The sequence below is a fragment of the Rhizomucor pusillus genome (genome assembly GCF_041956525.1).
Source record: "Rhizomucor pusillus strain CBS 183.67 unplaced genomic scaffold VTP01scaffold_5, whole genome shotgun sequence".
NCBI classification, from domain to species: Eukaryota; Fungi; Mucoromycota; class Mucoromycetes; order Mucorales; family Lichtheimiaceae; genus Rhizomucor; species Rhizomucor pusillus.
The window spans coordinates 1,022,055-1,045,754 of record NW_027192147.1 but is presented as its reverse complement, the minus strand read 5'-3'; the positions used below and the strand labels follow the sequence as shown (position 1 = coordinate 1,045,754).

Below are 23,700 nucleotides of genomic sequence, written 5' to 3'. Positions count from 1 at the left end.
TCTCTTCTTAATTGATCCATTTTCTTTTTTGTCTTTTCCTCTTTTTTATTATTATTTATTTCTATCTCCTTCCTCTCGATACTTTCACAACAGATCTCCTCTCCTTCTCTTCCTTCCACCTGCAGTCAGACAGGCAAACTTGTACTAATTTTGCTCTGTGTACTCTATACATAAAATACGAAGATATAACGCAATCTAATTCTAGTAGTGCAAGAAAGAACAATTCAACGGCTGTGCTACATACATTCAGGGTCAGCGTAAATTTGTTCACCCTTACACACGTCAAGTTAGCCCTGGTAACACACAACCGATGATCAGGAACAGTTAGAGTGTGAAAGGATATAAACAGCTAAGTATATGCGCTAATAGCATTTAGTCTAAAGCTGCATCTTATTGAGCGCCTAGAAAAATACATTGTTTCTTTTTCTCACATATATATACTATCTGTAGTCTGACAAGACCATATAATTCCCTCGGAATAATTTAAAGTTCATGGACTGACCTAGCGATGTTGTACACTTTTTTTTAGCCGCGCGCGGCGTATGCTGCGTGAAATCATCTGCAACGAACAATAAAACTTTTATCTGCTGACAGTGCAGGGAGAAGATATGTGGTTCTTGAGATGTTAGACTACGATTCGGACAGGTAACAATTCGACATAGAATGGAAAAGCATAGAAGTCGTGTACCATTGAAGCATTCACGCATGCTCGTATCTACTATCTAGGAACAGTTGAAATGCTTTTATTTCAAACGATGAGAATAGTAACAATGATGCAAATGAACTCGTTTTAGAAGAAAAACCTAAAAGAACATGGCAGAAACGAAGAACAAAGCAAGCAGACCGAGAGCATTGTATGCTTGAGAGTGAGCAGCGGACGACGCGGCGTGGTGCGAAGCAACGCGGTTGATTACGGTCGCGGATGAGGAAGCGGAGGATGATCGGTGAGCAGAAGAGCTGCCAGTAGCGGCAGCGGCACCGAAGCTGTTGCTGCTGCTGCTATTGGTTTCATTCCATTGTTTGACATTTTGCTCATTGACTTCCTCGCTGAGAAGCTCGTGAGGTGCGTCGTCTTCAAGGCACTGTGCTGCGGTCATGAAGCTGTAACCCTTGCCTTTCAGATACTTGATAACATGAGGAACCTGTGCAATTGATTGCTTGTACAAATCTATGCAAAACCAGAGGAGGATAAATCAGTACCTAGATTTTACATTTTAAGACAGTTGACGTACCATGCTGAAGACTGATAAAGCCAGGATCTTCGTGTGCGTTCAAACCAGTGTCCTTGCCCGAGGCAGCCATTCTGAATGCGCCCTGGATTCTCTTGGAGGCATCGGGCTTCATGTAGACATCGTAGTCAGTGGGGTCGACATTCCAGAGCAAGACTTTGTAGCCCATAGCTTTGAGGATAGCCTTTACGCGGGCATCGGCTTCACCGAATGGTGGTCTGACATACTTGGGTTTGATACCAATAGCATCTTTGATAGCTTCCTCGGTCGCTTTGATTTCATAGACGATTTCTTCATTTGAAAGACTCATCAAGTGAGGATGCGAGTATGTGTGTGAGGCAATCTGGTGGCCGGATTCGTATGCACGCTTGACAATTTCGGGATATTTCTTGACATGTACACCCATAACACAGAATGTAGCCTTGATATTGTGCTCATCCAGGAGGTCCAAAAGTTCGATAGTATAGTTGCTGGGACCGTCGTCGAAGGTCAGCGCCCACTGATGGTCCTTTGGGCAGCCGTAGATATCCTCTGAAGTGGGAAGATTGCCGCAGGTTTCAAAGCACTGGTCGTTATCGGTGCCGTCACACTTTGCATTTTTGCATTCGCCTGATCCAACCGGGCGAACAGGCACGTTGGGTATTGTGGAGAGATCAACTTCCTCGAGCCATTCTGGGTTTTTGGGTACTTCTATCTCCTCTGGTTCGCCTTGCGCTTGGACGAGGGACAAACCAGCTGCGGCTGCTAGCAAGAAAAGCGAGAAAAATCTGTTACGTCGCATTTCAGGGTATACAGATATTAACTGGGAGAAAACGGTTTGAGTACCTAGTGCTCCAAGTCTCTTATATACTTGGAATTGCACGCTAATACACAGTTGAACTGTAAGTTCAGTTTGTATCTTCCGAATGCTGGTAAATAGATCAAACTGAAAAGTAGCTAAAACAATAGACAGATACGTTCAAAAGAATAAGCACTTGTCAATTGCTGTCTAGTTCGACAAACAATTAGTACAATTTACCCGATATCAGCATTGGCGATGGATCGAACATTTGGATCGGGAGGTTTAGTTGTTTATTGGTTATCACTATATGCATCTTAATTTATTTGACAAGCTGAAAGTGACGTGACTCCGGGACTTTTTTACATACATATGCGGTGTTGACAGCAAGTCCTTTTTCCAACGTAAAGCTTGGATAGATCTCGGCTGGTACCAAGAAATAAACAATGTCGACGGTGATGTAAAGTCAAAAGCTTGGTGACCTACATGTAGGTCACGGATTGGCAGACAGCGCTGGCGATAAAGCTCGTTTATGGAACCGGAATAACAAGACGAGAGGTGCTTTGACCTGAAAACATCTGCAACCAAAATCGGAGCATTTTATCGAAGAGTAGCGTGAGTTTGCATTTACCTTCGTCAGCCGTCGTATATCCGTAATAATCATGTACGTTAGATGTTCGCCTATTACAAGTATATTAGACTTGGATCACTTGACCGCAAGTAGGTCCGACGGGGCGGAATTTTTCTGTGTTCATGCGCACCGCGCTTCCTCCTTTACATCTCAATCGCCACATCAACAAGTGTCCCTCTGAATTGACATTTTGAAGATAAACCATGCTGACGCTTTTAATTCTACCGGACGAGTTTACACTCTACCAGTTTGACAGATTACATCAAATCCCCACTGAATGGTTGAACAACTTGCCTTGGTACACTGTTTCAAAGACCACGAGCGAACTTTCAGTGCTCTGCCCCTCGGCTTCTGAACCACTGCCTGGAGCAAAGAAGAAGAAGGACGGCTGGAGATGTCTGCAGGTTGATGCACAAATGGATTTCAGTCTAGTTGGTATCCTTGCCAGCATTGTCGATCCTCTTCGCGATAACAAGATTCCTGTGTTTGTCATTAGCACCTACGACACCGACTACATTCTCATTGAGCAAGACCAACTGGAACATGCTATTGGGGTATTGAACCGCCAAAAGAATATGTCGCTCAAGCCAGGACAGTCGATATTTCCAGACACTATCTAAAGTCTGTGCCTCCGCGCGCCCTTTTCTCTCTTTCTTCTACGATTTACCCAAATGGACACAATGTCCATCGAAGCGCAGCACCATCCATTTTACCCACGCACACTTAGACTACCTGACTATGTACCAAATACACGCTCGACTTTTCAGTTACTGTTAACTGTGGGCTTAGTAATGTGCGCCGTTGTCTCGATTGCGCTGGCAATCATCGGTGCAAGAAAGCAACGGTCCCTGGGGCAGCGTGCACGGTTCGTTTGGTTTACAGTCAGCGCGATACTGCATCTTGGCTTTGAGAGCTATTGGATTTATCGCGGACACGCTGTAGCGAGTCGGTCAGATCTTTTATCTGAACTTTGGAAGGAATATGCGCACGGCGATTCGAGGTATCTCTCGGTGGATCCTGTCCTGTTGGCTGTGGAAACCATTACAGTGGTTTGTATTTGAGATATAGCTTGCACCTTTTACTTTGCGACATTTACCTGTATGTATATTTATGAGCTTAGACTATTTGGGGCCCACTTTGCGTACTGGCGGCTCTCAGTATATGGCGCGATTCGCCCACGCAATACCTCTGGCAGCTCATCGCATCCATGGCACATTTGTTTAGCTGCACCTTATACTTTGTTTTGGATTTTCCCACTGGTTTTGAAAATTGTGATCCGCACCCACTGTATTTTTGGGTGTACTTTGTAGCATTCAACTCTCCTTGGATACTGGCAAGTGCAAAGCAGCATTTTTTTGGCCGTTACTCTCTTTTGCTAATAATTGTAGATCTACAATAGGTACCCGCGAAGCTCGTGTTCGACAGTTTCCGAGTAATATCCACTGCATTGTCCGTTGTCAAAACTAAACTTGACTAGTCATCATCGACACCAAGCGGTTGTGAAATAAAGGGCCCTTTGATCTGGAGTCAGACTGTCCGATACTGTTGTACCACCGCGCATGTGGTATTTGAAGAACTATGCTCCGTTGCAAGCAGGCTCGATAGATGGCACAGACACGGTAGCGCACGATGCAGCGATTCAAAGAGCTTGCGTTGCGCATTGTAAGGAAGGATACTTGCTGCGTTCGTCTGCTCCCCGATTAATGTAACCCTTGCAGATAATCCACCAACATCGTTGACGACCGATCCTGAAAAGACGATCTTTGTAGGCCGACTCAACCACAGTAGCACAGAAGGTACAAAGGAGGTTGCTGTAAATAGAGACTAGTTCAAGTCTAACTTGCAGCAGAAAGTCTACGTTCCTATTTTAGTCAGTATGGGCCTATCAGCAACGTCAAAGTAACACGCAATCCAGGTAAGAGCGAGATGAGATCTTTCAGATAACCTTTCACGACTAAAGAGCCCACAGTGACAGGTATATCTGAAGGATATGGATTTGTAACGTTTGAGCATCGACACGATGCGCGGAGAGCGTATCACCGAGCTCACAGGGCGATCATTGATGACCACGTTGTATTGGTGGATTATGAACGTGCTCGCGTTATGAAGGGATGGATTCCTAGGCGACTCGGCGGAGGATTCGGGGGACGCAAAGAAAGTGGACAGTTGCGTTTTGGAGCGCGTGCAAAACCGTTTCGGTGGCCTCCGTAAGTGGTATGCCTTTTACAATCTAGTAAAGAAAACTAATCTCGAAGCTAGGAAGGGGAAAAATATACCCATTGATCCAGAACAGAAGGAGCCAGACGTGTGGCGAAGTGGAGACACGTTTGAATGGAAACGCAAGAGACAAGGTGATGATTATCGATCGAGGCACGAACAAGATGATCATCATCGGCGCCAGCATGGCCGTCACCGTTATCATCGACGTTCTCCTAGCCACGAAAGTAGAAGAAAATACCGCAGAGAACAGTGATATTTCTCGAGCGGAATGAAGATGGGAAGAATGTGGCTATGTATGACTACAGGGAGGTCGAACAAGCACTCATCTCCTTATTTATTAAAATGGATTGAGATGTCAAAGTAAACTAGTGCCTTGAAACCAGCTGTCCAAATGATCGGAGACACTCTAGTGAGGAACTCGTTGCCACGGTCTAAAAACCCAGACGTATCCGTTGGTATTACATGGTATCTTTAATGGGATAAAGGCATATCAACGAGGTTGTCGACGCCCGATTTGAAGATTAAGGGACCTAATAGATGATGCATATCTCTATTCTGATGTAGATAAAAGAGGCATCTACAGTATCATTCGACGCATTACTTTGTAATGATTTGTAAATTCTCATTGGTAATATGACTTTACAGAGGCTCATACGTGCAATCAACCTTGCCTTTGCCAATAGTCTAATAAGACGCGTTATCTGTGATCTAACAGCTACTACAGAGTATTAGACAATAAGGTTTTGTGTACAAATGGCGGTAACGGAGAAGAGCGAGGGAAGAGAGGCGGCGACTGTCAATGGTGGGATTGTGCTACCGTAGTAGAACTCGAACGATGGATCGATCTGCACGGCAGGAAAAAAGGATGCAGTGTCAAACGAGGCAAGTCCGCCGTCGCCGCCGGCTCCTCCCCTGCCTGGGAGAGAACTCAAATCCGGGAGCCAATTTTTTATTTTCTTCTCCACCTCATCACCTGCTCTCTTTTTTTCCCTTCTTGTTTCTTCTTCTCTTACTTCCCTGTCTTGTTTCTGCAAGCATAAAAAACCATAAAAATGGGCTCTTCTATGTCCTCAAAGATGAGGCATCGAAAGTCTTCTCGGCGACGGGAGGCAAGCCAGTCGTCTTCCGAGAAGCAGCAGCAGTCTTTCAGCACAGGAGGCGATTCGTCCACGATATCGTCCACAAACGGCAGCGGAAGCACCAGCACTAAAACACGCTTTTTCCACAACGTTGCAAATTCATCCTACTGGTTTCCGAACGACGAGGAGGAAATGGACAGACTGATCAGTGTTCGTATCACAACCTGTTGAAATGTTATTTTTTTCACGATCGACTTACATTCTATTGTTTTCGCGGACATAGCAACACTTTGCCATCAAATCCTTATTTAACGGGTACGTAATTGTTCGCGGCGGAACAAGAATTTCTGGGTAATGCAAAGAACTAAATGAGGTAAACCTGCACCACACAACAGCAACATTGTCGATAAGGCATTTCCGCTTTTGCCAACTCCGTTCAAAGATGGTGCTAAAGTGCTCGACGTCGGATGTGGCAACGGTACTTGGTGTCTCGATGTCGCTACCGAGTATCCCGAAATCGATTGCATTGGCATCGACATGTGCGACGTCTTTCCAAAGCAAATTCGACCACCAAACGTGCGTTTCGAGATTGCAAATGTTCTTGACGGCTTGCCATATCCAGATAATACCTTCGACTTTGTGAGCGTCCGCATCATGTTGGTCAGCTTGGAAGCGCACCAATGGCCCATGTTGTGGAAGGAAGTGATGCGCGTTTTGAAACCGGGAGGTCTCGCTCAATCCGTAGAAGCCGGTATGCTGGTACGTTGGCTTCCAAGAAATCTTGTATCACATCAATTTTTTGCTTATTATTCTTTCGTCACTCTAGCTAGAAGGAACGCCGCTCGTCAATAAGGCTGGGAAAGCATGTAAGTGTTATCCGCATTTGTCAAGCGTGTGATATGTCTGACAAAACCAACCGCCGCGCCGCCCGCCGTATAGTTATCCATATGATGGAACAGAAAAACCAGGACCCATTTATATTAAGTAAAATGGACAAGATCATGGAGGAATGTGGTTACAAAATTATCCACTATGAAATCAAGGATATTAACTTATGTATGTTCCCAAGGAAATAAGAAAGAAAAAGCATCTAAACTAAAATGTTCTTCTTTACACCAGCACGGAAAGACCCTATATCGCAAGAATTCGCGTCCGACGTCGTGCACATCTTTGCAGCCGTGCAGAATGTAATTGGAAAAGAGCTCAACATCAGCGACGAGGAATACCCGCAGTTTTTGGAGGATTTAAGGAAAGGCATGACCGAAAAACCAGATGCCATGTGGTCCCACGGCGTCTGCCTCGGCCAGAAACCTCACTGATATACCTTTTTACGCGAGAACAAGAAGAACAGCAGAAAATAAAAATACCAACTACGGATAGTAATAAACAAATGAAAACAGGCTATTATTTATTGAGCGGCTGCATATGTACAAAAACAAGAAAGAAAATTCACAATTCACCATAGATCGTCCTCATCTTCGTCTGACAAGAATGACGCGACGGTGCGGCGACTGCTGGCTATGCTCGCTGTATCATCACGGACATAACTGAAGTTTTTAAATGCGGATTGCGTGGATGAGCTCAGGGGTGAAGCGGTGATGGTTTTGCGGACGGCGAGAAACGATGGATGCTGTTTTAACATTGGACTGGGTAGATGCTGGAATTGGGATTGTTGCTGCTGTTGCTGTTTCTGGTTCTTGAGTGCCGGTTTGAATGGAGGTCTAGTTTGCTTTTGGGCCAATGAATCCCACTGTACATCCTTGAAAAATTCGTGTTCCTTGATTTCCTGCGCGTCATGCTTAGCACCCAGGCGCGTCTCGGGGTTCCGGTCAAGGAGCCTGCAGATCAGATCCTTGGCCTCAGGTGACAGGGGAGGGTGAGAGGGAAACTTGAGAGGAGCTTTGCATATCTTGCGGTATAGAACGTCTAAATGCACAGAGTGGAAAGGTGGTCCGCCTGTAAGGATCTCGTACAGCAGGATACCCAAAGCCCACCAGTCCACCGTTTTTGTGTACGGTTCCTGGCGAACCATCTCTGGTGCAAGGTATTCCGATGTTCCACAAAACGTGGATGTGGTATCGTTGTCGCGTTTCAGCTCTTTGCAGAGTCCAAAGTCCGTAAGAGCAACGTGACCTTGAGCATCAAGCAGAATATTCTCTGGTTTGAGATCTCTATAGACAACTTGATGTGCATGGATATGTTCCAAGGCAAGCACAAGTTCTGCAATATAGAATCTCGCGCGTGCCTCATCGAAATATTGTTCCTTTTGTAAATATGTGAACAGCTCGCCTCCTGGGATATAGTCCATGACAAGGAACAAGTGGTCTGCTGTTTGGAAGCTGAACTTTAGGGTGACGATAAAGGGGTTGGAGAGGGTGTGCACGAGTACGTTCCGTTCAGACAGGGTGTGAGCGACTTCGTTCTGCGAAATAAGGAGCTGCTTCGAGAGAACTTTCATGGCATACGTGCGCTTCGTGTCCCGTTTGATGACCTGATACACTTTGCCGAATGAGCCGTGGCCAAGCAAACGTACGATCCGGAATGATTCTGGAGTCAATTTGGCCTTTCGACAAGTCAGTAAGAAGGAAAACGGACGAAGGATTTCAAGGGTACTTACAGGGCCAACAGAAGTGTATTCAGTTTGTAATCGAATTTCTCCTGTAACCTTCTCATCCTCAGTTCTCGGAAGGAGTCGGCACCATTGATCCGTCGTTTTCTTTGGGACCAGGGATGGCTTGAGCTTTACCAATCCAAGGAACCGATCGTCCCCATTCGGCAACGGGTTGCCCTGGTCGAATACGCTGACAACTAGTTCGCGATCCTCGTTACATACGTCACTGAAAGCGATGCAAATAAGTATCATCTGTTCATTCACTTCTTTCCTATTAGTACTTACAAGGTAGCGTTGTACCGCCACTTTGGTGAGCTGGCCTCCATTGCCAGCTGGAAAACGTCAAGATTCTGTTTCCGTGCTGCATTGGGGATGGGTATACTCTGTGTAGGACCTGCGTTTTCAGAGTCGTCGTCTGTGTCGTGCTTGTCGAGCGTAGAAAATACGTTCTTGTCGTACTGCACCAAACAATAAACATTGCTTCTGAGCGGATCGCTTACACTAAGATTCCGAGCTTCAGCGACGTTGATCCACAATCGACCTATGGCTCGCTCCGGCGCTGGAGGCGTAATACTCTGATCTGCTGGTGGTGCCTGTGCTGCTGCTGTTGTTGTTGTTGTTGTTGTTGACGAAGTGCCCGTCAGCGCCTGGCTGAGCGAAGCAAGGGACAGGGACGTTCGGGCGTAACGCAACGTTTCACCCAGCTGACCAAGTTTATCTGTCAACTTTACGGGCGACGATAGCCTTGGCGTGGCATGCAAACCGAGATTTTTTATCAGGTTCTCTGCAAAATCTGTCATGAAGAGCAAGGGAACGGCGGAAGAGGGATGTAGGTTTAGGCGGATCGCAAGGTCCAGCGGTCTCGGATCTTTTGGCGCTTTGTTGGGGAAGTTATTATCCAAGCAACCCCAATCGTGCGGGGTCTTCTCCCCTCTCCCCCAGGGAATCCCAAACTTTTCCTTTTTCTGTTCGTTTCCAAAAGCATTGTCATGTTTACTACATACGCTATCAAAGTTCAAATCATTCTGTCTCTTTAGTCCTGGTTGCACAGGCGTCGTTGTCAATTGCTTCTTGTGCGGAACTACATTGTCTTGCCCCGTGCGTAGCAACGACCAATGAATCATTTCCATCCATTCTTATCACAATAACTTATCAGCTACGGCACAGTGTAAGTTATCTGCATAAACGCTTGTTTCACTTGTAGAAGAAAAAATAGTTTACCGTCTGCGTATCGATTCTGTTTTTCACTGACCATGTCAGCATTCGTTTAGCAAGTGTCAGGTCTTCTATTAGAACACCCTCTTCTTTGAATGCGGATAAAATGCTCTTTCTTTGGACGTTTGGCATCTCAAACTCATCATCCGTCGATGATTCCTCTGCAAGCTCTTCACTTGTATCCTCTTCCTCATCGGCATCCGTGAAAAAGATGAGTTTGTTAACGTCAGGGTATTTTTGCATTTCCTGCACTGAGCGGTTAGGAACAGCTTGACTTTCCTAAATAAAACACTTGCCTCTTTTACGACAGAAGACGGCGGTCGTCCAAGTCCTCGAACTATAAATCCAATTTGCTCCAAATCTGTCTCTCCCGCAAAGATTGGGTAGCCGAGTAACAATCTGCAAAAAATCGTTCCTAGAGACCAGACGTCTGTGGCAGGTGTGTAGACACGATAGCCAAAAAGATGCTCTGGTGCCTTGTAATAGCTAACGAATTCCATCGTTAGATGGTCACAGAATTCTATGTTAGCATTTTGCTGCGTTGGTACCGTGTTCCAATCTCTGCCGGTCCATTTTCCTCGGCATGCCGTTGCTGTGTATCATTCGAATGCGCGCAGCCAAAATCAGCAATCACCATATGATTATCATCGTCGATTAGGATATTGGAAGGGCTCAGGTCGCAATGTATAATTCCTTGCTTGTGGAGAAAATGAAGGCCACGCGCCAGCTGAGCTACACACGAGTGCGCGATCGGCGAATTCCTGCAGCTAAGAAACTCGGACAAGGTGGAATCGTAGAATGGAAACGTCAAGTAGTAATTGTCATTGTCTGACTCGGCGCTAAAGAGGTAAATTATCTAATAGAGTTTACAAAGTTCGTTGGTACGAGTCGAGTTTTAAGGAATATGCATCAGTAGCAGCAGCTTACGTGTCGTTCCTTTGCGGCCGCTTCAGAGTCGAAGGCTAACGTGCGCAACGCCCAAAGTTCACGCTGGTAATGTCTCTGGACCTCCTTGCCTTGATTCTTGCTGTAGATCTTTACAGCTACTGCTTGCGCACCGAAGTACTTTTTCTGCACAGTTGAAAAAGCTCCTGACATTGGATCAAGCGTGCATTTCACTCCCGACAACAGATAATGCCGCTATCATGTATGCAGTCAGCTGGACCATCGTACAGATTTCCGATGGTTCTTTGACGTTGGTGTATTGAGAAATATTCCTGGAGCTACATTTCTTCAGAGTGACATGGAAGATATGCATAATTCAGAGTATCAACTCAACCACCAGTTTGGAAAAGATTATACATATTAGTTTATGCTCGCCTCGAAAGTATCCCCTTCAGATATTCCGGCAAGAGTAGAATAAGAAAAATGCATGTTTTTCAGGTCATGGATCACTGGAGCATCAAGCAAGAGTACGATACGAAAGGATCTTTATACGCCTTGCTCACTGTTGTGTGACGAACTATGACTTCAGTTATACGCATGAGTTACTATAGCCTTTAAATCAAGGACTGTCGTTGGAATCAAGCACAAAGGATACAGAATATAAAAGTTTGAATGAACGCATAGAGATGCTATACCAGTATGTCTTCCGGCATAAAGAATATGGATCGGGTCTGCCCGCAATGCAGAAAGGGCAATTTCCTTTTCTGGTTCTGAGACTCTGTTTTCCACGCGTGACTGCAAAGTGCATATTTGGGCGGGTGCGGGAGTGGAGAGCGGGTCTCAGCCGCCACTGCAACCACACACTTTTTTTTCTTTGCTTTCCAAAAAGAGAACCCGTTTCGCAGCAGCAACAATGGGCAAAGAGGCAGCAAAGAGACAGAGCCGTACACAGCGTCACGACCCTTTGCACGTTGAACTGGCTGGTCCCGCTGACCAGTCTGCAGGCCGCAAAGTAGCTCGACAAAAGTTCCTAGAACGTAATGACAGGGAAGACGAAGTAGAGGTGGGTTCGAGCCTGATCAGTGTGCGATCTGTGATCATTGAAAATGAACATTGCTTCAGGAGTACCTTGACCCCAAGTTGTCACGCAAGATCTTAAAGATCGCCCGTGAACAGCAGGAGCAAATTGAGCGGAATCTTCAGGACGAAGAGGAAAAGTGAGTATGTCTATCTTACTGCTTGGAATGTATGTGCGTGCCTGACAACAAGAATTTAATCTAGTGAACCCACTCGCGGAAATGTGTCCAAGTTTCCTCTCGGCTTTGATCCTAGTGAGGATGATCTTGAAGAATTGGAGCAATACGAGGAATTCGAAGAGTTGGATATTGGAGAGGAGGATGCTAGAGTACTTGAACAGTTTAACCCCAGTGCACCTGTCCAGAAGATGACTTTGGCAGATATCATTATGGAGAAAATCAATGAAAAGCAGGCAGCTGAGGTGTTAAAGGATGATGATGGTGAGTGCTGCTGTGACAATGCGGCACGTTTGAGGCTGTCTAGCTAACCAGACTTGCGTTGCGATATAGATGATCGCTCTTTGCCGCACATGAACCCCAAGGTCGTTGAAGTTTACACAAAGTATGTATGACGCCAAGCTGTGATAAAAATCATAGAGCTAATGATAATCTGTACTTTGCAGAGTTGGCCAACTCCTCAGTCGCTACAAATCCGGCAGACTACCAAAAGCTTTCAAAATCATCCCGTCGCTGGCCAACTGGGAAGAGATTTTATACCTTACAAAACCTGAAGAATGGTCACCTCACGCGACATATGAAGCAACTCGTATTTTCATTGCCCAACTCAAGGCACGGCAGGTTCAACGCTTTTTGCACCTGGTGCTTCTTGATCGCGTCCGCGATGATATCCAGGAAAATAAGAAGCTCAATTACCACCTGTACATGGCATTGAAGAAGTCACTGTACAAGCCTGCAGCGTTTTTCAAGGGTATCCTGTTTCCTTTGTGTGAATCAGGTACTTGTACTCTCAAAGAAGCTGCTATTATTGGCAGTGTGATTTCCAAGCTGTCTATCCCTGCATTACACTCTTCCGCTGCACTTCTTCGATTGGCAGAGATGGATTACACCGGTCCCAACAGTCTGTTCATTCGAATTCTCCTTGACAAAAAATATGCTTTGCCGTACAAGGTTGTCGATGCACTTGTTGAACATTTTATGCGTTTCAAGAATGATCCAAGGACTATGCCGGTATTGTGGCATCAGTCCTTGCTTGTATTCGTACAAAGGTAATGTTGCATGTTAAAAATGGATTTCCCACAGCCGATTGTTAACTTGAAGTCGTTCAGATATAAGCAGGATTTGGTGCAAGAGCAAAAGGATATCATTCTCGAAGTCGTACGTGCCAAATTCCACCGTGATATTTCCCCTGAAGTGCGCCGCGAAATTATCCACTCGACTGCTCGCGACGAGATGGAGGGAGCATACGACAGCGATGTATTGATGGATGACTAAACTAGCTCCTTTATTTCCTTTCTCTGTATTCCTTCACTTTCTCTCTTGAGTCACTCTTTTCTTCTTTCTTTTTCGTTTGTTATGCTTGCTTGTCTTTCCCATGGTATATAGTCGACATCTTCAAACTCCTTCCACCATGCATTATACGTTATCCAGCGGTCTATATTATAGCAGTTAGCTTTTTTCGTATTTTTACTGGTTCAAGAAATGCGCTGTATACTTGCCTGTTGAAACCGCCTCTGCGATTCATGTATTGACGATACTTTAGAGGTTTCTTGACGTTAGCACCAGACACGTCGGTTCCAGGCACATGCTTGTTCTTTGTCGTTTCGAATCCACCAAATCCCATCATTTTCATCATCTTGGTCTCTTCGTCGTCGTCCTCGTTAATCTCCATCGAAGCATCAGGATGTTCCTGTCTATCGTCCTCATCCTCGTAATTGGATCGATGTGGTCTGCAGAGAAAAATATATTGCATTCTAGATTAACATCGTTGCATTCTGTTATTTCTGCATTTTATGTAACTTACCTTCTCGGGGATCTAGACCAAGACCTTCGTCTCGGCGATGGCAAAGGACTGGTAGATCGTCGACGCGATCGAGGTCTATCCCTGTCATAGTCTAGTTGCGGATTTTCCTGTTAGAGTCCTTTTCTTCTTCTGTGGGTTAGAGTATTATGAAACTCACCTGGAGGGCTGCGATCTCTTCGTCTCGGTCTGCTCGTTGAACGATCGCGGCTTCTTTTGTAGTACGACGGTGAAGGCGACCGTCGTCTGTAGCTTGGGGATCTGCGTCTTCGTGGCGAGGATGGCGATCGTCTTCGGTAGCTAGGCGAGCGGCGACCACGAGGTGAAGGAGAGCGACGTCTGCTCGAGTACCGAGCGCCTCGTCTGTACGGTGAGGGAGAACGTGAGCGCGAGCGTGAGTAGGAACGTGGCCGATCGAGATCTCGGTAAGGACGACGGGGCGATGGAGAACGAGGCATTTGGCGAATAAAGAAGAAACACGCAGAAGTCCGAAATCTCATTCTTTCCTTCTGACCCCATTTTTAGATACAAGCCGATATGCAAGCAACCCGGAGTCGCTACTACTTTTCTTCACCAAGGCGATAATTCTCCTTGTCAATACATAATCGAATAAATACAATGCAGGAAATATAATTAATATGTTCTATCAAGGGTTTTATATTTTGCCAATGCTTCAAAGATCAATCTGCTATTCATAGGACCCTACTAAGCTGTGTTTTGCTACATTGAATCAAATGTTTATCGGATTTGTATCTATTCCTTAAGGTTACAGCAGCAATGCGCTCATTTTCATCAACAGCAGCATTCGGTGAGTTGAGTAGCTCGCCCAAAAGGATAGTCGATCTGCCTTGATTCGGAGTCAAGCATGCAAAGCCACTTTATGCTATTCGGGATGAGAGAGCGCAAATTACAGCAAAAAGTGTAGAAGACTTTTCCAATTCACAATAAAAATGGGCACCCCGCAGCAACGTAGAAAGCAAAGATCCGGTCAGAAACTGACACGAAGAACAGCAGAGAAACACAAAAAATACCAAATCACTGTATGTTAGAAATGAACCTTGTGATTGTTTGTCCCTGATCCAATGTACTCACCGCCGCTACCTTAGGGAAATCAAATCATCAAAGCCAATTGGAACAAGAAACAAACACTGTTACAAAAGTTTGTTTTTTAATTACGCCACCGTACAGTAGACAGTCTAGTAACTGATTGGTTTCCTTAAAAAACAGCTACAGACGACTAGGATTATTAACAAAGCTTAACGGAGTCGCTGGCGGCAAAGAAAAGACTGAAGTTGAAAAGCAAGAAACGCAGGAAGAGAAAGAATTAACAGAGGAAGATATCGAGAAGATCAAAAAGACACTTAAACCTGGAGAAGGTCTTATCCAGCGCGACGATGAAGGCAACGTCATTCGGGTGATTGTCGGTGAACAAAAATCGCATGATGAGATCCTCGATGAAGAGCCAGAACCTGTGGAGGCTAAGACACAAGTCGTCCGAGGTGAGTTTAGTGGATGAAACCGGGGAAAATAGCTAGCACAGTCGCTGATGATATACGCACATAGAATTGGAGGAAATGGCAAGCCGAGGTGTAACACATGATCAGTACATGTCCCGTTACCAGGAGCAGTGGATGCAGCGACTGTACGAAAAGTACGGCGACGATTTTGACGCCATGATGCGGGACACAAAACTCAACGTGTATCAGCACACTGCCGCCCAATTACGGCGAAAGTTCCAGTTGTACCAAAAGACTCACAACCAGCAGGAGGAGCAACAATAAAAGATCACATCAACATCGACATCGACAGCAATAGCATCTACATCATCATTGTATAAACTTATGTCACCTCAATATCGTTAAAAAGTTTGAACATAATATATCTATGGATGGATATTGATGAACCAGCTTTGATATCTTTTTGATGAAGTATTACATCACTGCATCGTCACATTTGCCACTATACTGTAGTCTGCAACGATGCATCTTGTATTTCCCGGCGATGGATCACAGTGGATGTGTTGATGAACTCCTCTGTTATCTCAACGGGTTAGCTGGATGTTTCAACAGTGAATGATGGTGTGAGAGACACAATAGGCATACGAGAGATCGATAGCCGAGTTCATGCCCAAAAGAGTATCTGCATTTGTGTCTGTTGTTTCACACAGACGAAAAAAAAAAATCGACACTGCCCGCGCGCGGATCCTCATTTCAACAAACAAATTCACGTTTGCATTTACCGTCTTCTCTCTTTGCTTTTCTTTCTCTGCTGTTTTCCAAGACTGTATTTTTTATCTAAAAAGGAAAAAACACAATCCCATATTGGCAGCCATGAATTCAGAAACCAATTCAGATCCTCTCGACGTTGCAGTTGCAGTTGCGCAAGCTATGGGCCAATCCAACATGGACGATTCCAAGCCGGCAAACGACGAAATGTGGCAGAACTTTATGAATTCTTCCACGGCACCCTCTGGCTTTGAAGGCATGATGGATCAACCACTGTTCCCACTCGATCAGACTTCGTCAATCGATCCGCTCGATCCAGCATCCTGTTTATCTTTACTGAACAATCCAGCAGCATCTACTACGTCGACGAGCATGGCGTGGCCGGAAATAGCAGCGGCAGAGAAACAGCAGCAGCAGCAGCAGTGGGTGCACGACATGAAGGCTGAAACTGTTGAAGTAAAACTTGAACCTCAACAGCCGACGGCTTCGTGGCCGGGAGCTTCGTCATCAATGCTTTTGCAACAGCCCGCACGTCAGACATCAATGACGTTCGGTGGAGCGCCCAGCTCCGGCATGATGTTGCCGCCTACCCCGCCTGTTGAGCAGCAGCCATTCGGAGCAGACGAGATACCTTGGCTGGGTATGCAAATGAACACAGCTGCTGCTACTGCTCCTGGTGGCGGCGGCTCTGAACCATCGCCACCTGCATCCGTAGAGACACAGCCAGCAGTGCCAATGACACTCCTGTCACAGCAACTGCCGGCCGGGTCCATCAAGACCTCAACCTCCTCGCGAGCCCGACGACGATCCTCTGAATCTAGTCGGCCATACCGAAGACGAACGTCATCACATCCATCGGTCGCATCGGTCGTATCACTCACTGCACACGAACCAGTTGCACACCTGATCAATGGCATTGAGCATATCACATTCCTCTATTCTCACGATCGGCTTGTCAAAGAGTACACGGTGCGCACTGACGTTGAAAACTGTTCTCTCGATGATATTCCGATGGAATTTCGGGTTCTCAATGCGGTAAGCTAACCTATTTATATCATGATCTAGCAATTTTTCTCATCAACATTGATGTTCTAGATTTATCCTCGCGCAAACGTCGACAGAGAAGAATACGACGGTAATCGCTGGGATTACGAGACAAGCTGCAACACCCTTGGTTGGAAACTATGCTGGCTGAACCAAGAGCAGCTTTGTGGGCGGCGCGGTCTTATCCAGCGAGCAGTGGACTCTTACCGCAATCGCCATGCCAACATGCGCTCACGTCGTGTTACACGGCAAGAAAAGGTAGCAAATGGCACACTGCGGCGACGACGAGCAAAGAAAAATTAGATGTAGCATTAGTAAATAGTCAAGTTTACATTTTATCATCATAGTCTGTACAGTCGAGTCTTTAGCACAGCAACAATTGTATCTTTTTTTTCTTTTTCAATAATCTAATTAGAAGTACACGTGGTGACGAGGTACTGACGATCGATGATCGTCTGTGAGGACGCAGGCGGTGGACGAGGATGACGACAACGAGTGGTGGTGATGACAACGGCGCTCGGACCAGGTCCGATCAGGGTTTCACAAAGAGGGTTTCAGACATTGACAGGAATCTTCCAGCCACTTTGCATGATATACGAAGCGTAACAGCGAGGCAGGCACCGAACATGAGTAAGACCCTAGCAAAGAATATCGCTCCTTTGTAATCGGGTTCAGGACTTCGATTGATGAGCGCGGAAGAGATCGGCTGGCCAAACATCCAAGAGTGGACAAATTAAAATACAGCATTTTTGTTTCTTCCTATGTATCTGCATAGCAGTAATAAATAATCTTCAGTAGCGATTAAACAAAATAAATAACTGGGAGACAACAAAGGACGGAGATCATTATTAGTGTGGGGAGATCCATCGTTGTCATAGATGCTTAGATTCTTTTAGGGTCATAGCATGATTTATGTAAATTGTGGAAAGTTGTCAGTTGACGCCGAGCGAATAAATTGTTTGATGGACTGACTGTTGTTTCATGCATGCGCTGGACACGTCATTTAGCAAACGAGAAAAATGATTTCGTCCCTCTTTTTCCGTTCTTCACTCTTTGCTCTTGTTCATTGCCGCCGACAAGGGATAGACGTTAAAAAAGACGCAAGTTCTCGATCATTTACTACCATGTATGTGCCGTGAGCTGCATCCAGATTTGGGCTAGTCTTTGCCCTATGTACTCATTCTGGCTCTTAGATCCTTCGCTGCGCTTCGTGTCATCGCGCAGACTTATTGTATACGACGGACTCGGTCTAAGCAAGGGACCTGTCTCTGGTCCCTTCTTGCTTTACGTCAATGAAGACGACAACTTTTACAGAAAAAGTTAGGAAGGACCCTATCCCGGGAAAACCTGTACTCATCAAGCCGACCTTTACGCCGGGTAAAAGCCAAGATCCCGAATATACGTTTATATAGCCTTTCAATGGAAAGCGGATCCCGTTAGCAGACTGCTTACCTTTGGCTTGGTGGGAAGCGTCGACCTGCAAAACCATCACATCGCTTACGAGGACGGCGACGTCAGAAATTGTGCTACGTCAGTATCCGGAATCCCGGGTGTCTCACTGCTGCGCAGTACCAGGGAATACACGATCCAAAAGCTTGCACAGGAGCATCCAGATGAAGTCATCATCGGCGTAAAAGGAAAAACATTGGAAAACCAGGTCAAACTCATACAGGTACATCGCATCCGATGAAGTTTAGGTATATTCTTTGTGGAACTGGAAGGGGGCAGTCATTGCTCTCTCGGAGACGAAAGCCAACTATCTCAATCTATGTCTGGCAGCAGCCCAGAAGAGAAATGATTACCGGACTTTATGTTCATTCTATCGTCAAATGCATCTTCAATGGTCCGCAACTACGTGGGATGGTTATCGATCGCATATACGCGAACAAGCGTAATAATTCAAGATTAACCTTGAATTTGTCGCTCAAACTGGAAATGTAAGACGAGCAGTGGTTCTCTGCAAGCAGGGTCAATTGAAAATCCAATCATACACCCTACCACAGCCGACTGCTTCCATCTGAGGTGTCGTAGTAGCAGAAAGGAAACGGTCAGAGTACGTGAGACTCGATTCGGGTGTTCTTTATTCTGTAGAAGAACAAAGAGCTCCTACTTTTGGAGAAATCCCTCTAGATAGCAGAATTCACCGGAGAGTTGATTACTATACTGATTTGGAACTGTTGTGTATGACAAGCAAGTTAGACACGACGCCATCCAGTATGGACGACAGAACTTATGACGATTACGGAGTTTGCAATGAGGACACGTTCGCAGCAAGCATTTGAAGAAATTGATGGCATTGAGCAAGAAATTCTGCGGATATTATCGGTGGCACTGAGGGATCGCATTCAAGAAGCTCATAGCCTTTTTGTTCGTCGGATTGTAGCATACAGGTTCCTGGGTGAAAACTACAGTACTGAAACAAACCAGTTGACCACATTGACGCTGACGAACTGAACAATCGTTTTGAGAACAGTCGTTCGTTCCTAGTAAGACTGCTCGCGCTAACTTTCAAGCTTCCGTTATTTTCAAGCAAAATCGGCTGACGAGTCCCTTGAAATTAATGGGATACTACTACTGTACGACAATGCTGCCTACCGCAATGGCACCAAAATACTGGTGCCAGCCAGTACTCAAGTTGTACCTCGGTCTTAGTCCGGTGATAAGAGGCCTTTAAATCAAACGTCAATGCCTCGAAAAGGTCTATTGGAAAATGGTTATTCATATACTACTCTGTTGTGGGAAGGAGAGAATATGGATGCTTACATGGACTATTCCGATTGATTGCTTCAAATGTCACGAAATATCAATCAGAAATAGCAATATAAACGTTACTACACTCGTGTATTGCCGCCCCAACAACTACCGTAGAATTTGTCTTCTCCGTTAACAGTGTCATCCTTGATGCACCGTTATGATTGTTATGTTTCTTCTTCTTCAAGCTACTTTTTTTCATTATTTGCATAAAATATGTATTCCCCACCAGTAACCTAGCAGTCATTTCTCGGTACCTGTTTATGCATTAAGGTCGTTTCAAAACTTTGCTTCGTGTGCTCATCAGCGTAAAAACTCCCCGTGCTACACTCCTCTAACCATCCTCTTCACTAACTCCTGCTTATACAATGTCATATCTTCCCTCTCATCCATATCAAATTAAACTCCTTTTACTCGAAACTTGGAGTTCCAGTCTCTCACCTACACATTCTAGATTTATCCTCGTGCCAATACTGATAGGGAGGAATACGACGATAACCGCTGGGGCTACGAAACGAGTTGCAACACGCCCGGACGGAAACTATGCTGGCTGAACCAAGAGCAGCTTTGTGGATGGCGCGGTCTCATCCAGCGAGCAGTGGACTCTTGCATACTGCAAACGTCATGGCAACATGTACTCATATCGTGTTACATGACAAAAAAGGATAGCTAACGGCATATTGCGGCGACGACGAGCAAAAAGATAGATGTAGCATTAATAAATAGTCAAGTTTACAATTTATCATCATAGTCTGTACGGTCGAGTCTTTAGCACAACAAGAATTGTATGGTTTTTCTTTTTTCTTTCAATAATCTAATTAGAAGTACACGTGGTGACGGAGTACTAACGACGGTGGTGTGTGAGTACGGAGGAGGAGGAGGCGGCGGCGGACGAGAATGACGACAACGAGGATAAGTGACGAGATAGAGGCGGTAGTGGTGGTGACAACCGACGACGCTCGGATCAGGTCCGTTCGGGGGTTTCAGAGAAAAGAGGGGTTCAGACTTTGACAAGAATCTTCCAGCCACCTTGCATGATACGAAGAGTAACAGCGAGGCAGGCACCGAACAAGAATAAGACGCCGGCAAAGATGATTGCTCCATGGTAATCAGGTTCTGCGGTTCGATTGATGATGGCAGAAGAGATCGGTTGGCCAAACAAGCCTCCGAACATCCAAGCGAAAAATCTGAGGCGAGTTCCAGTTAGCACAACTATATATGCCGCGGTAAACATTCAATTCAACGGGTAACTTACGCCCATCCTGTTGCACCTTCGATTTGATCGAGACCGACGACTTGAACGATCACAGCTGTAATCATTGCTATATATCCGCCGCCGAACCAGCCGTAGAGGACAGCAAATGCCCACACGGAGGCGCTCGTTGTAGCTGTCAGCCAGATAGCCAGATGGACGATACCAGCCATAGCACCGCAAATGACAACCATGTTTGCTCGACCGATATAATCTAATGAACAAATAAGTATCTTAATAAATATCTATATAGCATATAGAAACAAGAGAGCCTTACCGGCAATGAATCCGTTGCCAATCTTGCCAACAAACATGATGGCAGACATGATGGCAGAAAGGTTGGTGCCAATCCATGGATCCAGACCCATATAGTCGGCGTACGCTGCGGGGAAGGATATCGGTGAGAAAATGCATGCTAATATATCAACTGGGAAGCAATACTTACAGGGAACAAAGCTAGAAGGGATGTAGAATGCAAAGTTACCGATGAAATGGATTCCAAGAAGGATCAGGAACTGCTTGTTCTTGAGAGGCTTGAAATCAAATATGGGCACGTTCTTTGGCAAAGGGTTCAGAGGCATTACGACTGCAGTTGCAAAGGCCAGCAATGCAAACTGGATAAATCCAAGGATTCGAAGTGCCCACTGGTATCCGACAGACTGGATGGCAGCCTGGACGACATTGGACAGCACCAGGCCACCAATGCCGGAACCGGAAATCGCCATGCCAACAGCGAGGCCACGCCGTTTATCAAACCATTGTTGAGGTGCGCTGATACATGGAAACCATGCCAAGGAAGATCCTATGCCGGACATGACACCTTGTGTAATGTACAGCTGCCAGATCTGAATTTTTTTGTTTTACGCTTTGTTAATCAAAAATGGTAAATCTGTGCGGAGAAATGCTCCACATACTGAGTTGGTGATACTGGCAAGCATCATGGCAAGCGCCGAAAGTATACATGCGATGCCGATCATCCAGCGGTATCCCATCTTGCCAACGAGGTATACATATATCGGTCCGGTGATGTTGGTGAGACCAAACCACAGCGAGCCAATCCAGGTCAGATTTGTCATTTCATTGGGATATACGTTTTTGTTGTAATATTTGAGAAATACACCCCAGCTGTATCCATAGCCCTGACTGTAGTAAAACAAAGTGTTATCCTCCAAGAGTATCAGAAGCCACAGTTGACTGTAACACTTGCGTGCTGAATAAACCCTAAAAGTGTATTCAGTAAGCCTTATGTTGTAAATCCAGCAAGTATTATGAACTTACAAAGAAGCAACCCAAAAGGATCAGCCAGGCGATACCACCATCAGGCGGTTGTCGCTCTTGGATGTGATGATCTGTAGTGGAGGTTCCTGTCTTCTCATCAACCTCAACTTGTGTCTTTTTGACTTCGTCAATGCTGTCACTCCTGCGAGATTCAGGCATTCTATTTTGTGTGTGTCTTAGGTGTCAAACTTTGTGGATGGGTAAACCGTGGAAACGAACATTGCTTTTTTGCCTTTTGTATTTAAATGAGTGGGACCTGTAGAACCTAGATTTTCACGTTCCACACCGTACTTTATCATTCCTAGCTCATCCCCGCCCTTTTGCTATCCCGAATAACCAATTTCATTGGTGGTTCCCCCACTCGCGGTTCCAGATAGAAAACTGTTCTGTCGAGAATAAATCCTACGAATTTAATGTATGGTACACATTTCGCTGCAGGAATAGGAAGGGTTTGTTGGTTTGAGATATATGGCGTCAATACATACTGTGGAGATTATTAGAATTGATGCATTACAAACTGAAACCTGGCAACATTCGACCCGAAGACCCGGTTTCCTGGTTCCTACTATGTAATTTGACCTAGTCTTCAAAGTAACACCGTTATATATGGTTCTAGCAGGCTTGTTAAAGCAATTGCGGGTTGGAAATCACGAGTATGTAGCATAATTCTATGGTTTTCGTCGCTGGTAGGTATCCAATATTCTGTTTTCGACGTTCAATATTTCTGTATTCCGACCGATCATCCCGCAACGCTTTTTGATTGGGAAGTCTCTGACAAATACTTCCTTCCGATGGACCAGTCAAACGCTTAAAGCTTCCAACTCCACATCTTTTAGTAGGTATTCCAGGAACTTGTAGCCCCGGGACGTACAGTGAAAAGGACACCAATCGCAAGTTTCTTTGTACTTGAATTCCCACGACACACCCACGTTTTTTGAAATACGATGACTTGGAACTGCTGCAGTCCGTGCAGTGACAGAAAACTTTAAAGTATACATGCATTGTTCAAATCATCAAGAAAACCAAGGCACTAGCGCGCGACTTGTAATTTCCTTGAGTTCTTCCCGAGAAAGTGGACACCAAAAGATAGCGCATTCAGAATTATCCCTTATTGCGTCGGCTAACAACATGTATCGTACTTTGGTACATAGATAGAAAAAGAATATTTCCGTGATCACATCCCGCTTTAGTGCATCGCATTTCATCATCATCGGCGTATGTAGGACATATATACGGTGTATCACCCAATTAAGAAACTTGATCAAGATATGCCTTAGGACAATAAGATCGCGTGCATATGATGGATACCGATCAAATCGCTTATCACTTCTGCTCAATCCAGCATAACAGGTTTATAGTATTCTCTTCTTTTTTGCTTTTGACACTGAAGGAGGACGACGAATATAACAACCATTACTCATGTAAGCAATCATCCAGCATATCTTCTT

At 45.3% G+C, this 23,700-nt stretch overlaps 13 protein-coding genes across 13 annotated transcripts; 8 read left to right on the top strand and 5 right to left on the bottom strand.

Moving 5' to 3' along the window:
• Nucleotides 1–803: 803 nt before the first annotated feature.
• On the bottom strand, nucleotides 804–2,010 carry VTP01DRAFT_8566 (uncharacterized protein; the record flags this gene model as incomplete). Its single annotated transcript, XM_069387701.1, has 2 exons — nucleotides 804–1,168; nucleotides 1,233–2,010. The coding sequence occupies 2 exons, from the start codon at nucleotides 2,008–2,010 to the stop codon at nucleotides 804–806; spliced, it is 1,143 nt and encodes a 380-aa protein (XP_069241444.1).
• An 831-nt stretch (nucleotides 2,011–2,841) lies between these two features.
• On the top strand, nucleotides 2,842–3,258 carry VTP01DRAFT_8565 (uncharacterized protein; the record flags this gene model as incomplete). Its single annotated transcript, XM_069387700.1, has 1 exon — nucleotides 2,842–3,258. One exon carries the CDS (start codon nucleotides 2,842–2,844, stop codon nucleotides 3,256–3,258), a length of 417 nt encoding a protein of 138 aa, XP_069241443.1.
• Nucleotides 3,259–3,309: 51 nt separating this feature from the next.
• On the top strand, nucleotides 3,310–4,115 carry VTP01DRAFT_8564 (uncharacterized protein; the record flags this gene model as incomplete). The annotated part of the gene is made up of 3 exons (XM_069387699.1): nucleotides 3,310–3,687; nucleotides 3,759–3,971; nucleotides 4,038–4,115. 3 exons carry the CDS (start codon nucleotides 3,310–3,312, stop codon nucleotides 4,113–4,115), a joined length of 669 nt encoding a protein of 222 aa, XP_069241442.1.
• Nucleotides 4,116–4,197: 82 nt separating this feature from the next.
• Nucleotides 4,198–5,111, top strand: VTP01DRAFT_8563 (uncharacterized protein; the record flags this gene model as incomplete). The annotated part of the gene is made up of 5 exons (XM_069387698.1): nucleotides 4,198–4,300; nucleotides 4,357–4,434; nucleotides 4,488–4,553; nucleotides 4,608–4,845; nucleotides 4,898–5,111. 5 exons carry the CDS (start codon nucleotides 4,198–4,200, stop codon nucleotides 5,109–5,111), a joined length of 699 nt encoding a protein of 232 aa, XP_069241441.1.
• Nucleotides 5,112–5,910: 799 nt separating this feature from the next.
• Nucleotides 5,911–7,256, top strand: VTP01DRAFT_8562 (uncharacterized protein; the record flags this gene model as incomplete). The annotated part of the gene is made up of 6 exons (XM_069387697.1): nucleotides 5,911–6,147; nucleotides 6,221–6,252; nucleotides 6,333–6,696; nucleotides 6,764–6,803; nucleotides 6,877–6,993; nucleotides 7,057–7,256. The coding sequence occupies 6 exons, from the start codon at nucleotides 5,911–5,913 to the stop codon at nucleotides 7,254–7,256; spliced, it is 990 nt and encodes a 329-aa protein (XP_069241440.1).
• A 137-nt stretch (nucleotides 7,257–7,393) lies between these two features.
• On the bottom strand, nucleotides 7,394–9,348 carry VTP01DRAFT_8561 (uncharacterized protein; the record flags this gene model as incomplete). The annotated part of the gene is made up of 3 exons (XM_069387696.1): nucleotides 7,394–8,500; nucleotides 8,555–8,774; nucleotides 8,834–9,348. 3 exons carry the CDS (start codon nucleotides 9,346–9,348, stop codon nucleotides 7,394–7,396), a joined length of 1,842 nt encoding a protein of 613 aa, XP_069241439.1.
• A 320-nt stretch (nucleotides 9,349–9,668) lies between these two features.
• VTP01DRAFT_8560 (uncharacterized protein) lies at nucleotides 9,669–10,861 on the bottom strand (the record flags this gene model as incomplete). The annotated part of the gene is made up of 5 exons (XM_069387695.1): nucleotides 9,669–9,704; nucleotides 9,770–10,009; nucleotides 10,060–10,249; nucleotides 10,312–10,619; nucleotides 10,691–10,861. 5 exons carry the CDS (start codon nucleotides 10,859–10,861, stop codon nucleotides 9,669–9,671), a joined length of 945 nt encoding a protein of 314 aa, XP_069241438.1.
• Nucleotides 10,862–11,561: 700 nt separating this feature from the next.
• VTP01DRAFT_8559 (uncharacterized protein) lies at nucleotides 11,562–13,176 on the top strand (the record flags this gene model as incomplete). Its single annotated transcript, XM_069387693.1, has 6 exons — nucleotides 11,562–11,711; nucleotides 11,771–11,865; nucleotides 11,930–12,165; nucleotides 12,235–12,286; nucleotides 12,348–12,950; nucleotides 13,011–13,176. 6 exons carry the CDS (start codon nucleotides 11,562–11,564, stop codon nucleotides 13,174–13,176), a joined length of 1,302 nt encoding a protein of 433 aa, XP_069241437.1.
• Nucleotides 13,177–13,317: 141 nt separating this feature from the next.
• VTP01DRAFT_8558 (uncharacterized protein) lies at nucleotides 13,318–14,160 on the bottom strand (the record flags this gene model as incomplete). The annotated part of the gene is made up of 4 exons (XM_069387692.1): nucleotides 13,318–13,336; nucleotides 13,401–13,631; nucleotides 13,706–13,796; nucleotides 13,863–14,160. The coding sequence occupies 4 exons, from the start codon at nucleotides 14,158–14,160 to the stop codon at nucleotides 13,318–13,320; spliced, it is 639 nt and encodes a 212-aa protein (XP_069241436.1).
• A 492-nt stretch (nucleotides 14,161–14,652) lies between these two features.
• VTP01DRAFT_8557 (uncharacterized protein) lies at nucleotides 14,653–15,483 on the top strand (the record flags this gene model as incomplete). Its single annotated transcript, XM_069387691.1, has 4 exons — nucleotides 14,653–14,742; nucleotides 14,809–14,861; nucleotides 14,930–15,201; nucleotides 15,266–15,483. 4 exons carry the CDS (start codon nucleotides 14,653–14,655, stop codon nucleotides 15,481–15,483), a joined length of 633 nt encoding a protein of 210 aa, XP_069241435.1.
• A 549-nt stretch (nucleotides 15,484–16,032) lies between these two features.
• VTP01DRAFT_8556 (uncharacterized protein) lies at nucleotides 16,033–17,274 on the top strand (the record flags this gene model as incomplete). Its single annotated transcript, XM_069387690.1, has 2 exons — nucleotides 16,033–16,962; nucleotides 17,023–17,274. 2 exons carry the CDS (start codon nucleotides 16,033–16,035, stop codon nucleotides 17,272–17,274), a joined length of 1,182 nt encoding a protein of 393 aa, XP_069241434.1.
• Nucleotides 17,275–18,142: 868 nt separating this feature from the next.
• VTP01DRAFT_8555 (uncharacterized protein) lies at nucleotides 18,143–19,645 on the top strand (the record flags this gene model as incomplete). Its single annotated transcript, XM_069387689.1, has 4 exons — nucleotides 18,143–18,290; nucleotides 18,384–18,643; nucleotides 19,171–19,397; nucleotides 19,459–19,645. The coding sequence occupies 4 exons, from the start codon at nucleotides 18,143–18,145 to the stop codon at nucleotides 19,643–19,645; spliced, it is 822 nt and encodes a 273-aa protein (XP_069241433.1).
• A 1,077-nt stretch (nucleotides 19,646–20,722) lies between these two features.
• On the bottom strand, nucleotides 20,723–22,411 carry VTP01DRAFT_8554 (uncharacterized protein; the record flags this gene model as incomplete). The annotated part of the gene is made up of 7 exons (XM_069387688.1): nucleotides 20,723–20,909; nucleotides 20,978–21,188; nucleotides 21,252–21,356; nucleotides 21,420–21,819; nucleotides 21,889–22,117; nucleotides 22,170–22,195; nucleotides 22,253–22,411. 7 exons carry the CDS (start codon nucleotides 22,409–22,411, stop codon nucleotides 20,723–20,725), a joined length of 1,317 nt encoding a protein of 438 aa, XP_069241432.1.
• Between the last annotated feature and the right edge of the window lie 1,289 nt (nucleotides 22,412–23,700).